This window comes from Cercospora kikuchii (assembly GCF_019650295.1).
Source record: "Cercospora kikuchii DNA, contig_00002, whole genome shotgun sequence".
NCBI classification, from domain to species: domain Eukaryota; kingdom Fungi; phylum Ascomycota; class Dothideomycetes; order Mycosphaerellales; family Mycosphaerellaceae; genus Cercospora; species Cercospora kikuchii.
The window spans coordinates 1,984,756-1,998,314 of record NW_025408583.1 but is presented as its reverse complement, the minus strand read 5'-3'; the positions used below and the strand labels follow the sequence as shown (position 1 = coordinate 1,998,314).

Here is a 13,559-nt window from a genome sequence, read left to right as displayed (position 1 = left end):
TGCAGTCCGTCTACTCAAGGGCTCCGGTGACCATTCACGACAGGCTGGGGCATGCTCGCCTGGAGAGGAGGGTCGATACCGACGACAGATACCTGCGATGAATTAACGATGCTGACGCGTGGATCTAAACCTCTACAGGGCAGAAGACATACCTGTTCGTTGATGGCAAACGCTAGGCTCGTGCCATCCGCGCTCCAGCTGAGACTGGGCTCAGAGTCAATAACCTCGTCGCCATTGTCACCGTCTGCTGTTCCTCCGGGACTCTGCGGCCGCCGCCAAGTAATCATTGCACGAGGGCTATGCACGGCGCCATTCGGTCTCGCGAAGCTGTCTCGAGACCAGACTTGTACCAAGCTGGAATTGGACACTGCAAGGTATTCGCCTTTGGTCGACCACGCAAGTGCCGTGACAGGTGATAACATGAGATTGAGGTCCACAACTTCGCTGCAAACTAGTACCTGGTCCGACGTGTAGCGTATTCCATAAATGGTGACTGTTCCATCGCCATAGCCCAAGGCCAAAAAGCTTTCAGGAGCTGAGTGGTCGTTTTGCTCGTGATCTTGCTGCCATCGGCTGGGTGATATTTCTACCGGCTGGAGCGATTTCGCATCTGATAAATTGAACTCCACATCAGGGCTTGTGGTACTGTCGTTTGAGCGTAGCTTGGGTGTAACAACCAGTCGTTTCTGACTCCTGGAGACGAAAGCGGCAATACGGTGGCGATAGTCGAAACGAATGACATCCCAATCAGTTGTTCCTTCGATAATGTTGGAGTTCCGGGGTATCAGTCCGCGCATGAGGACGCTAGCCGTGGGGAGGGTGCTCAGGTCTTGGCCCTGGCTCTCATCTACCTGATAACAGGCCGAAAGGCCCTGATCTCCACAGATGGCAAATGTATCGTTCGAGACCCATTGTGCATCACTGACTTGGTTGTCAAATAGCCTCCACGCAACAGACTCACTGAGGGGCGGCGCATCCATGTCCGTCCGAGCAGAGGACCAGACTTGGATCATGGAGCGTTTCATGTTGGTCCGCAGAGCCAAGACATATCTAGAGTCCGGGCTGTAGTGAATCGCAAGAACTATTCCAGGTGGCTCTAGGGACGGCAGCTCGAGTTGAAGAGTCGTGCTGGTACCATCCTGGTGGCGTTCGAGAAGGACTTGCTGTGATAATTGGGTTCCGCTGGGCAGTTCGCGCAGACCGTCAATCGCGCAACACGCAGCGGTGCCATCAGGACGCCATGTAGCTGCTGTCACGCCGCAGCTGGAGGACAGCGTAGGCTCATCGAAATGTTCCAGATGTTTGGCGTCTCTGGCCAAAACCGGTATCTGGTAAAATCGACACAAGTCCTCACCCACAGTCAAGAGCGTCTTCGTATCGTCCTCTTCTGATCTGGGACTCCACAGCACACGTTGGATGTTGGCGCTTGGCTTGTCCAAGTGCCAGGAAATTGTGCTAGTTTTCGGCTCAACCTTGAGATCTGTTTGCACCAGTACATCCATGCTGTCGTATCTTTCCACGGGCCCAGCCTGGTCAGACTCTGACGCTACAGTCGGTGAGGTGGGGTCCTGCTCAGGCTCGCCATCGGCAGAGCCCGTGTCAATGTCCATTGCATCGCGATCGCCGTTGAACTGTGCCTCGCCAACGTCGCCTTTCCGCGAAGTTCGCGCGGCCGTGGTGCGTGCTACGGGTAATTTGTCCTTGCGCCTGCCAGAATCCGTCGATCTCGATTTCGCGCCATTCTCTGTGGAGTCCCGGCGTCTGGATGGTGCACCACGGCCATCGAACTTGCTCCAAACGAACTTGCGCTCGCCGTTGTTGAGACCAGCTTTTGCTCGGGCTTGATCGTAATGCACACCGTACTGAACCACGGACACCAAATCATTTCTCTGTACAGCATGCGCGAAGGGCAGGGCCTCCGGGTCTGAAGCGATGTCTCCCGTCCTCCGCCAATCGCGCGTGAATGCGATGGCGGCATGTTCGAAGCCCTGCTCCTGCAGGTATCTCCAGATCAGCTGCAGTAGGCGTTAGTAAGAGGGGCAAGTGTTGCGGAGAGTGCGCGATACACACATAGTTAACATGGTTGGAGTGGAGTGTTGCCGCGGCCGACATGGCAAAGGTGCGCGACGTGCTGGGGTAGCGAGAGCCGGGCGGGCATACGAATGGCGGAGCGCCGAGGCTGCGGGACGGCGGAGGGACACGTCGGTGCGCGTGGAGCGGGCGCTATTGCTGCTGAGGACGATGTTGTTTATATGTGCATGGCGGAGCATGGGTGGAAGTGGTTGTGCAGGTCGATTGATGGACGCTAGTCAATTCGAGATGGGAGCAGCCGAGCAGGAGGCGGCGGCGCGGAGGATCATGTCGGCGTGCGTTAGCGAGCACCGACCGACGAACGATGCATCCAGAATGCGCGCTTCTTCACCTTGACATTGACCGCCTGCAGTGGGCGGGAGCTGCCGCAAACATACAGATAGACTCCTTCTCTCCTGTCCTGCTCTGCTCTGCTTTGCTGCGTGGTCTGCGTGCACCTCACCTCGCCTCCGCCGTCGCCGCCAATGCCGCGCATTAACCTGCCCCCCGTTACGCGCGCTGTACTACTGCTCCTGATTGCAGCATCTTCGCTCAACGCGGTCATCAGAACTACCAAGTGGCGGCAGTCGCTCGATTCGACATCCTCCGCTGCCAATTACCTCTCAAGTCCACGCTGGGCGGTGCCATATCTGGTTTGCGTGCCGACCACGAGCCTGCGTTACCCATGGACTGTGCTCACCGCTGCGCTCGTGGAGAACAACGTCGTGTCACTGGTCATCAGCAGCGCCGTGGTGTTCTTCGGAGGCCGCTACCTCGAACGAGCATGGGGAACACACGACTTTGCAAAATTCATCATCGTGGTATTGTACCCCCGGCGTGCCGCATCTGTTCACTCATGTTGACTCTTCGGCGTGTGCGTAGGTAACACTCATACCAAATGTGATCACCTTCATCCTCTACGCCATATGGCATGCCTTTGTCACCGCTCCTGAATAGTACGTCGCTCTGCCGTGTCACTCTCGAACGTGCAGCTGACCCACCTTCAAGCCCGACGCCGTTGAACGGCCAAGTGGCTCTAGCTGCGGGCTTCCTTGTGGCGCTGAAGCAGCTCGTTCCTGAGCACACCGTGTCTCTCTTCAAGGGGGTCATCAGCATGCGCCTCAAGCATGCTCCGGCTGTCTTCGTCCTGGCCAACATGATCTCGGGCCCCGTTCTAGGCACAGATACTGCCTTCTGGTTGAGTCTGCTGGGTTTCTGGATCTCCTGGATTTGGTTGCGGTTTTTGCGGGTCTCGACGCTCTCTACGGTGGCTACTGGAGGCACCGACACGATCATCATTGGAGATGCCTCAGACACCTTTTCGTTCGCGGCCTTCTTCCCAGATGTGCTTCATCCTGTTCTCTCGCCCATCTGCGACGGCATATATCATATACTGGTCCAGCTCAGGCTCTGCACCCCATTTTCCGAAGAGGCGATCGAAGCTGGCAACGAGAATGCTGCTTCAAGGGCAGATGGAGTCTTGCCAAGCTTCAACGATAGTAGAGCGGGTTCTAGTCGTCGCGCTGAAGCTGAGAGAAGGCGAGCCATCGCGCTCAAGGCTCTGGACCAGAGACTCAATGCCGCGGCGGCAAATCGAAGCGCTCCCACTGCGGTGACCACGGTGCAGGCCTCTTTGGGACAACCCAAGGCTGAATCAGCGGATTCAGCGAATGCGGCAGCTCCGGAGGGCTCTGGAAATTCGCCCTTGGGCGAGACAAACTCATGACGATATCGATAGCATACGCCAGGTCCTCGTCGCGTTCGCGATGTGCATTTATTTCAGCCTCACTGATTTCGCACTGCATTTCTGCTAATTCGTGTACGTGAGCAGGAATCGCACACGGTGAACCAGAGTTTGTCGACTGACTGCCGCGCTTGGGGGTCCAAGAGGACAACGAAAATCCCAGCCGACCTCGACTTCCCTGCACTTGCCGTCCTGCTGTGCCCCACTTCATGCATCGTCCAGTCTGGACCCCACCCACCGATCTGCGGGGATAGTCACAAGTGATCATAAATGCACAAAATGTTGTCGAAGCTTAAATTGATTGCATGCCTTGCGCATGAAGTTGGCTGCCTTCAGCATGGTATGGCATGCTGTCCAGCATCTTTCGGCAAGGCCTTCGAACGCGCGCGACCACGGTAGCACGCCACAGAACGATGGCGAGGCAAGGCTTTGCGAATCGCCAGTCGAATCGGGAAGCGGCATCGCCGTGCATCACCGTGCATAATGGATGTTCACCTGGATTGGGTGGCACTTGGAAGGAACGGTGACGAGGGCATTATGGGGACGTGGAGAAGGTTCGCTTCCGTCGTTACGGCTAAAAGCCTCCTCTCTGTGATCCACAGGTCAGGTTTACGCTGCATTCGGCATTGTTATCGCGGCAAGTAGTCGTTGCTCAGGCGTGTCCATGCTGGCGAGGGCTATCACGACTTCTTGGCCTGTAACCAAAAGCAAAAGCTCTGCCCTTGAGCATTGCCTTCTTTACTACTCACACTCTCTTCAAGCTCCTTCATAACAAATTAATCATGTCAGCAGTGCCTAATCTGCCAGAAGGCTTGGTTCACCCTCTACCGAACAATGTTGAGGCTGCTAAGATCCATATCGACAAATCTGTAAACAGCAATTGGAAGATCGACCACGTCGAAGACTCAGGACACCAGCAAAGCAATGGCGTCAAGCCTGAGAGGAAAGTATGGCAATTGCACGATGTACCCGTTGAGAACCAACGACCAATGAAGGTCATCGTTATCGGCGCTGGATACTCGGGCGTGTACTGCGGGATTCGCATTCCCGAGCGATTAAGAAACTGCGAGCTGGTGATCTACGAAAAGAATGCTGGTATCGGTGGCACCTGGTACGAGAATCGATACCCCGGGGCTGCTTGTGGTAAAAATCAATAAATCTATATCACACCTAACCCCGCTGACCTGGTAAACAGATATCCCGAGCCATTCATATCAATTCTCCTTCAACCCCAGGCACGACTGGTCCAGCTTGTACGCACCGAGTCGGGAAATACGAGAGTACATTGAGAACACAGTACATTTACCATCACTCTGATCATGCACCATCCCATCCGCTAAATCACGAACAGGCCAAAAAGTACGGCGCAGATCGATTCATCAACTTACAACACGAAGTCATAGGCTGCCGATGGTCTCAAGATCTGGGCAAATGGTTCGTCAAAGTCAACAAACCCGACGGCACAATCTTCGAAGATAGCTGTGATGTTCTCATCAGTGCGAGAGGTCTACTGAATACGAAGCAATGGCCTAAGATCCCAGAATTCGAGAAATTCCAAGGTGAAGTCATGCATTCGGCTGCGTTCAACGAAAAGTATGATTTCAAGGATAAACGTATCGGGATTATTGGTAGTGGCAGCAGGTAAGATGGCCCTCAGATCTTTGACATGGAAGGCGGAGTCTTGCTCACGATTGTTCTGCACCTGAGCAGTGCTATTCAGATTGTCCCACAGCTGCAGAAGGTGTCCGGTGCAGAGCTGTCGTGTTTTATCCGCAGCAGGACTTGGATCTCACCTCCTTTCGGTCAACGCGTCGCTGAAGAGTATAAATTGGGCGATGGCATGGTGATTTCCAAGGAACAGATTGCCGAATTTGAGGCTGATCCCAAGGCCTGGTTCGAATTCAGGACGAAGATTGAAGCAGATGCGAGTAAGTTGGAGATCGTTCATCGCTCCTGCGTTTTTATGTGGCTAATCCTGTTTGTTAGACAATATCCATGCATCAACGTTAAAGGGCACTGGAATGCAAAAAGCAGCGCAGGAAATGTTTGATCAGACTATGAAGTAAGCCATCAGAAACGGACTGGGGGAATATTCATTCTTGCTGATGTGTTTTTCATGATTGTAGAGCACGCCTGGCGAAAAAGCCCGAGTACTACGACCTTTTGAAACCCAACTTCGCACCTGGGTGTAGACGTCTTACGCCAGGACCTGGCTTCCTCGAAGCACTGGTTGAAGACAATGTCGCACTGATCAACAACGGCATCGCTCGCATGGAGCCTAAGGGAGTCGTGACTGAGGATGGCAAGCTTCATGAGATCGATGTGCTGGTTTGCGCCACGGGCTTCTATGCCAGTGCTGCTCCTCCGTTTCCAGTCGTCGGTCTCAACGGACGATCATTGCAGGAGCATTGGTAAGACAGACTGGCAGGAATGAGGACCCCTTGAGGCTGACAAGTCCAGGCATGATCGCGCATACAACTACCTCAGTCTTGCAACAGATAATCTGCCAAATCACTTCTTCATGCTAGGTCCGAACGGCGCGTAAGTCAGCTAGGCATATGTGCACCTTTTGCACAAGTCGCATGCTAACTCGTCCAGAATCGCTGAGGGGTCTCTCACAATGATGATCGAGAGCACAGGGGACTACATCTGCAAAGCGATCCGAAAGCTGCAAAAAGACAACCTCAAATCCATGGTCATCAAGCCTCGCCTCGTGCGCGACTTCACCCGCTACTGCGATGCATACTTTGAGGGCACCGTGTTCAAAGACGACTGCAAATCTTGGTATCGCAAGAACGGACAAGGAGTCCCATCGGAGCACGTTACTGGTCTGTGGCCAGGAAGTACGATCCACTGCATCGAGGCCCTGAGGTCTCCCAGATGGGAAAACTACGAGTATGAGTATTTGCCTGAGGAGAATGGGGCCGAAGTAAATCAGATGGCTTGGTTGGGTAACGGTTGGTCCGTGAACCAGCTGGCGGAGCAGGTACCTCGAGACGTCGATTTGAGCTACTATCTTTATCCTGAGTTTCAAGAGAGGTATTTTGGGACCCCGGAAAGTGGTAAGCCGGAGGAGGGGGAGCATTACAGGATCCGACCTTGGTCGTATTAGAGGCATCAAACGAGGTAATGTGATGGTCTGCTGCACTCGATCAGTGTCGCAGAGTAATCGAGGTGGCGTTTGCAAGCTCAGCTGCGTTGCAGATGGGTCGCAAGAAGTACGCGAGGAGTGTTCGAAAGTTGTCAACGAGGTGTGAGAGATGGAGTTACAGCAATAGGCGCAGCCAGGGCGGCACGAGAGCATACGGGAAGATCCATGAATCTGGCGGGCGTCGGTAGTTGCGCGTTTGTTTCAGAAGGCGGCATGAGTCGCAGCCGAGATGCGTGGTTGTATGAGAGTTCAGCAATATTCCTGGAAGCTAAGATCACACCGTGAAGAAATAATAGTATCGCGGCTAAAGGCATCTATATCGGTCGGCGGGAGCCATGAACGGGCCATCGACATTTCCAGAGATATGTCCACAGCGGGTCGGCTGATGGTTGGACATATCGCCACCCAGTACAGTTCTACCTCTTCACTTTGACACTGTCCTGGAGGAAGGTGCGGTTCGTCGCGTGTACGTACAGTCGCAGATGCAACAGCAGAGTGAGAGAAATCGCGCGTTGCCGAATCGGGTATAACAGGACATGACTTGGGAAGCTGCAAGGCACAGGAGGTTCTTTTTCAAGCTCCCAAGCCCTGCGTAATGCGCCATGCGGCCCGCTGCTCGTGAGCCGAACGCTGGTCATGCAAGCAAAGGTTGACAGAAGTGTACTTTCGGTGTACTGCTTGGTCAACGATGAATATCGCGGGAACAGCAACCACGCACGAGCACAGTGATGAGAGCATCAAGTGAGCCATGTCGACCCGAAATGAAGCCATTCGCAGCAGGACACGGCAAGCAGGGCCAGCCCCAGGTAGGACACGAGCGGCAAGCGGCGCGCCTGAGTCGGTCGTTGGTATGGGCAGGGTGCACGATCGCGGCCATATTGGCTGCGCAGTGCTGTCGTCGTCGATGCTGGAGCGGTGCAGTGCAGCGGGGTGGACAGCGCAGCACCGGCGCGACTGATGTCCAGTGGGTGTGGTGCTCGCCATCACCGCACCGATGCTGCTCCCGACCACCACGCCTCGCACACGCGAGTCTCAGAAACGTCTCAAGCGGCGTGCTGCCGACGGCCCTGTCGCCGGGCCCCTGCTGCCGAAAGGCAAATGCGCTCCAATCTGCCCGCTAGCGATCAATGGGGCCTCGCGCACGCACGGTATTGCGCAAAGCGACGCCCAATGGGGCTCGCGCGGCGCGTCGCAGATTATTATTGCTGACTTGAATGAGGGCCGGCCATCATCATCGTCGTCGCCGGCATGGCCGATCGTGCACCAGGCCGCTGAGCATGGGGAGGCGGCGACTCTGAGGCACGCAGCGAGCAATAACAGCGTCGGCCTCCCCAGTGCGCTGCTGTAGTTCTTCTCCGTGAGTTCGCCTTCGCTGCACGCTGGTGGAGCTGCTGCACCTCTCCCTCGAATGCACGGCGCGCACTGCTTGCCACAGCACTACGACGACACCTGCAGCAGCCCGTCTTAAAAGACCTGTCACGGCCCTCACAGCTTCGCTGCTCCTCTCAGGAACGCTGCCACTCTCCACCGCCACCACCTTCGTCTGCTGACTTCCAGCGCCGGCCGCCGATTTGTCCGACGCGCGATGCTGGCTGTCCCCGGATGACCCCAACGCTGGCACGCGCAGCATGGAGAGAGGAGCGTCGCCGATGCCTTCCAGCTGCCACAGCTCACAGGACCTCGGACGCTATCGAAAATCATCCTCAACAGCCTCCTATCGATTGTTCCCCCAAGTCGAGCCGACTCCGCCCGCCTCTCCCGTCCATCCCGCCCACCTGCAAAAGGCGGGCTTGCACAAAGCTTTATCCTACCGACGCCGTCGATCGTCATCTCTCGATAATGCCTCCAGAGACTCGGCCTGCTCCTCCACCACCACAGGCACCCAGCCCGCGCCCACGCCTCCGCCGACACTCTCGACGAGGGACTGCCGGAAGGTCAGTTTGCCGGAGATCCGACCTTTGCAAACAGTTGTCGAGCTGGACAGCGCTGCCGCCGAGCCTTCGCCCCAACTTTTCGATAGTGCTGCCGTCCGTGCACACGACCTGAAGGACGACCACGTCCACATTCGTCCTGCTAGTGCTCAAGGGGGATCCTTAACTGCACGCTCTGCTGAACGTGCGCCAATTATTGGCAACGCACGTCATGAAGATCGAGCAATAGCTCATCCTGCTCGCGAAGCATCCCATTCTCAAGCTGCTGCGCTGGGAGGCTTTCACTTGCAAACACCAGCCAGCACCATCAAACCAAAGCGCTCCAAGCCCAATCTCCGCATCAAGGTCGTGGGAAAGAAGTCTGGCGACGCCTCGCCTTCGCCGCCTGTCAGAGCACTTGCGCAAGCACGCGACGAGCCGGATCAACCCGAGGTGCTACTTGGAACCACAGGCTCAGGTCTTGATCCAGCGCGACTCGCGAGTCGACCGACGACATCTGCGTCGCACCAACAGTCATTGGGAGACTCACGGCCTAGTGTGACGGCGCACGAATTGACGAACGCATCCAAGGCCGCTACCGGCCGCCATTCACGGAAACTCTGGCCCAGGACCCTCTCCAAAGAAGGGCTTTCGTCGCATGCTCCGCAACCGCGTCGCGCGGAATGCGATTCTTCAGATCGTCCAGTCCGTCCAAGCACCGCGGGGGCCCCAAGCAGGTCGCCTCCTCCGGCTCCAGGGCCTATGCCCGTGGATTTGGTGCGGAAATCAGCTATGCACCGTCCGCCTGACGCGACGCAGTCTAACAGACAGAGTCGTCTTCCAGCAAGACTCAGATCGTTCAGGAGCGTGGAGCAACTCACAAGCGGAGATGGCTCAGCAATCTCAGCCCCCTTTGGAAGCACCGCCGTTGCTCCTGGTCACACGACAGCTGCCGCACAACGAGTTGCGAGTCCCACTCTAGATGTCGGCCGATTCCCTGAACGGATATCATCAATGGACTACCGTGGGCATAATGGTAACCACACTGTATCACACCAGCAGGAACCTCATGGAGATGTCAAAAATGCGTCGCGATCTTCGTTGATGAGGCCAGAAGCAACCACTGCGCTTGCAATTGCCAGAGCCAATGTTGCTGCCCTGCGAAAGTCAGTCATGGAAAGTCCTGGACTCTTCTCAGGAAGCCAAAGCCAACCGGCAGCTTCAGACTCCGGATCGCTTTCTCGTTCCTTCACGCCCGACGCGCTATCACGATTGGCTCCTTCAGACGATAACGATCCCGTAACAATACTGAAAGACATGACTCAACAATGCGACGCGCTGCATGCCCGCTACGCCAGTTTGCGAGCTGAGCGCCAAAAGCTATCTAGTGGGATCATAGAGAAGATGCAACAAGCCACGAACCAAGAAGCGATGAGCGCCCTTCTCAATGAGCAACTGTCGCTTGCTGCCATCAGTTCGTCAATGGATATATGCTTCGCGAAGCTGAAGTCACTGGAGTGTCGGAAAGAGGACGCGATCGCTGCACTCATTGCACAAACCACGGAAGCTAGGAAATCGCCGTCGGACAACATTGCTGCAATTATCGCATCAATGTCTCCCGGGTCCCGCAAATCCTCGCTCACTCGCACGGCTGAGACTGACAGTCGATATGCGTACAGCTCCCGCTCGTCGCCGGAGCCGAGAGATCGTGACTCCCACACATCTACTCAGTCAACGCTGCCAACTACTATCTCGGCAAGTAGTGAAACAGCGAGTATGGAGTACAGACTATCGTTCACCCCCTCCTTGCGTTTCGACGCTGCTTTGCAGTTAGATTTCCTTGCTCCGGAAACCATCCCAGAAGCTGTGGAAAGCCCAGTGGCACGCACGGCTGAACAGCAAGTCACCGTGCGGCCTCGTGACCAAGCCAGTGATGGCATGATCCTGTCACCCACTCGATTCGTCAGACCGCAAGCCTCTAGCAGTCCACAGGTTGGCGCGCAAGAGGACTCGTCGAAGTTCGATGTGGATGAAAAGCAGTTTGAGGCGATCTCACAAGACGACGACGACGATGACTCCGACGATAGCTCTTTCAAGCATTCAGAGCGGGTGCCTGGCTCGAAAGCAGCAAAATTCCTCGGATTGCTGAATAAGGATGGCAGACCCTCTCCAGCGGTACCGATGCCTCGTGAGCTTGCGCACTTGGCCAGTGTACCAAATGCTACTTACGAAACTCACACGCAAACGCCGCTGTCTAGCAAAGCAGCGTCCATTTCTCTGGCTACCCCTATGGAAACCGCCGATCCGCTAGCTATGCAGGACTTTTCGGCACAACTGGAGAGCTTTCCAAAGCCTTCAGAACTCAGTGCGCGGGTCCGCTCACGGGCACCGAAAGATTTATTAATTCCTAACCCGCTCGCTCTCAATCCGCCAACACCAATGGCGGAGACTTTTCCCGACAGCTTTGACAGACACGATGACTTTGTGCGTCCGCCCAGACGGGACTCCGCGATGCCCGCTAGCCATAAAATTGTGAAAAGAACCATGACACAAGGCTCTACACGAACCACACACACGATCCAGGTCTATCTTGGACAGGACGACCTTGAGCTCTTTGATCTGTATCGGAGGGGTTCAGAAGGTCTTATTACTGAGCCAGTACCGGTTTCATGACATTGCACTTATAAGTGTTGAAGAGAGGACTGCTGGATTGGTCTGTCGTCTGAAATCAATAGGAGGCTCATGAGTCCCGCGGGTATCACGAAGAAACGAAGGAAATGATTGCATCGATGGGAGGAGATCCCGATTATTCAGAGTAATCTTTACACTCATATCTCGAGCAAGGCGATCTAGAGACGGAGCCTATATAGTGGAGTTGTCGTGTACGCACGACTTATGATATTCCAGGGGACTTGAGCACGGGAAATCACCCGCTCATGAGCAATATAGATCAGCGTAGCATTTCAATAAACTTAAACGCGCAACAGTTAAGCGCTGCAATCAGCCATGTTCGCTCATACCGGTCAGCCGGAGAACCCTCCCCACTGCCTTCACACCCTGCCGGAGACTGCCTTCATGCCCTGTACCTTTCTTGCGTCCAATTGACTTTTCGATCGGGCCAGCTTTGGGCGGCCACTCGCCATCGTCCTTCCAACCTTGTACCAAGGCATGAATCAACGTCAACAGATTGATGGGCACCGACGGCGTTCGCGATTGTAGAATGATCTTATTGTAGATCTCTGGGTACATATCTGTTCTTATTCGTCTCCGCACTGGGTGATTAGGTAGGAGTGGCGGTGCGATGGGCACGAGCACGTCGAGAGGTATTGATGAGGCGCTGGGAGCAGGTAGCGCGGCCTCTGGAGTCGCTGAGGGAGAGGATCCTGGAGTGGAACCCTCGGGTTCTGCCACAGAAGATGTGGAAGTTCGCGGACTTGATGTATCTGTGCCGGACGCTGAGCTCGTTTCGACGGCTTCTCCTTCGGGCTGAGTGGAATTCGCGGCGGCGTGGCCATGTAGCATGCGTACTTCTCTCGCTCCACGAGCACAACACCATACATCTCTTCTCCGTGTCCAATGTGCGAGGCCGTCGTTCCATTCCATTTCTTCTTGTAATGCCTGATCTCGCTTTCGTTTCCGCGCCAGCCGGCGATCGTTGAGCTGCGTGCCTACGCTGTCCGGGCCGTCGAATTTGTACACACTCTCTTTGCTCGTGGCCGCCTTGCGCGGTGTCGATGTATTCGGCGTTTGGCCCTCGGCCTCTGCGTCGGAGGCGTCAGAGACATCGCGTTCTCTCCATTCGCTTGGATCGAAGTCAAGACCCAATGCTTCACCCACTACGCCATTCGTGCGTTCGAGTGTCGCAGGCGTGTGGAACCTGAAGCCCGCGATCCGATCTTCGACTTCTTGCGTGGCTGTCGCCGTCTCGCCCCGGCCACTCGACTTCCATGCCGGCAGCGGCGGATATGCCCAGTCGTCCTTGATCTTGTCTCGCAGTATGCGGCGAGCTTCGCGCAGCTCGGCTTGCTGCTCAGCGTTCCGGTGGTGCGAGCCCGGCAGGTTCAGGTGGAGCGTCATGTTCGGCCGTCCGCCTCGCGTGCTCTGTAATGGCCTTGTCCCAATCTTCGCCCCAGCAGCAGCAGTACAACACCACCGCCACCTCCGCCTCGTGCGCCGTTGTGGAGAGAACTGGGACGGCGGAGAAACAAGAAGAAGGCGGGAGCGACGTGGCCCGCGCGCGCACTGTGTGTGAATATGGTTTATGATGATCCTGGGACAGGCCAGCCGGTCTCGCCTCCGCTCGTGTGTTTGCTGTCGTTGACCGCCACCGTCGCCGCCGGTGCAGTTAAACAGCAATATATCAGAGTCCACGCGACCTACCCTGACAATTATGCAGACTATTGTCGCTTGTGCCTGCTGGTCGTACTTTTTGACGATCGCTCTTCAGGTGAATGGCGTACGTCATGCACGACGGTAGGACATGTTATGCTTTGCATCTGCGTTTTGAGATCGATCGGAAGTGGGACGCAGCGGGGCCAAGGGAAGACATGGACTTGGCCGGAGCTCTCCGCGACAAGGGTGAATTTCTGGCATGACAAGTCCAACAATTTGTTCCATGGAACAATAATGAACTTCTGGCACAAGACAAACAGCGATGCAAGATGTGTGCGTTATCACTGCTGAC

The 13,559-nt window shown here is 55.7% G+C and overlaps 5 protein-coding genes across 5 annotated transcripts; 3 read left to right on the top strand and 2 right to left on the bottom strand.

The window, feature by feature from the left end:
* Positions 1-14: 14 nt before the first annotated feature.
* CKM354_000298900 (uncharacterized protein) lies at positions 15-2,112 on the bottom strand (the record flags this gene model as incomplete). Its single annotated transcript, XM_044798162.1, has 3 exons — positions 15-92; positions 153-2,015; positions 2,071-2,112. 3 exons carry the CDS (start codon positions 2,110-2,112, stop codon positions 15-17), a joined length of 1,983 nt encoding a protein of 660 aa, XP_044654097.1.
* Positions 2,113-2,555: 443 nt separating this feature from the next.
* Positions 2,556-3,796, top strand: CKM354_000298800 (uncharacterized protein; the record flags this gene model as incomplete). Its single annotated transcript, XM_044798161.1, has 3 exons — positions 2,556-2,891; positions 2,953-3,026; positions 3,079-3,796. The coding sequence occupies 3 exons, from the start codon at positions 2,556-2,558 to the stop codon at positions 3,794-3,796; spliced, it is 1,128 nt and encodes a 375-aa protein (XP_044654096.1).
* An 800-nt stretch (positions 3,797-4,596) lies between these two features.
* CKM354_000298700 (uncharacterized protein) lies at positions 4,597-6,926 on the top strand (the record flags this gene model as incomplete). The annotated part of the gene is made up of 8 exons (XM_044798160.1): positions 4,597-4,957; positions 5,010-5,110; positions 5,166-5,455; positions 5,525-5,742; positions 5,801-5,876; positions 5,941-6,225; positions 6,275-6,355; positions 6,413-6,926. The coding sequence occupies 8 exons, from the start codon at positions 4,597-4,599 to the stop codon at positions 6,924-6,926; spliced, it is 1,926 nt and encodes a 641-aa protein (XP_044654095.1).
* Positions 6,927-8,593: 1,667 nt separating this feature from the next.
* On the top strand, positions 8,594-11,548 carry CKM354_000298600 (uncharacterized protein; the record flags this gene model as incomplete). The annotated part of the gene is made up of 1 exon (XM_044798159.1): positions 8,594-11,548. One exon carries the CDS (start codon positions 8,594-8,596, stop codon positions 11,546-11,548), a length of 2,955 nt encoding a protein of 984 aa, XP_044654094.1.
* A 327-nt stretch (positions 11,549-11,875) lies between these two features.
* Positions 11,876-12,952, bottom strand: CKM354_000298500 (uncharacterized protein; the record flags this gene model as incomplete). The annotated part of the gene is made up of 1 exon (XM_044798158.1): positions 11,876-12,952. One exon carries the CDS (start codon positions 12,950-12,952, stop codon positions 11,876-11,878), a length of 1,077 nt encoding a protein of 358 aa, XP_044654093.1.
* Positions 12,953-13,559: the final 607 nt, after the last annotated feature.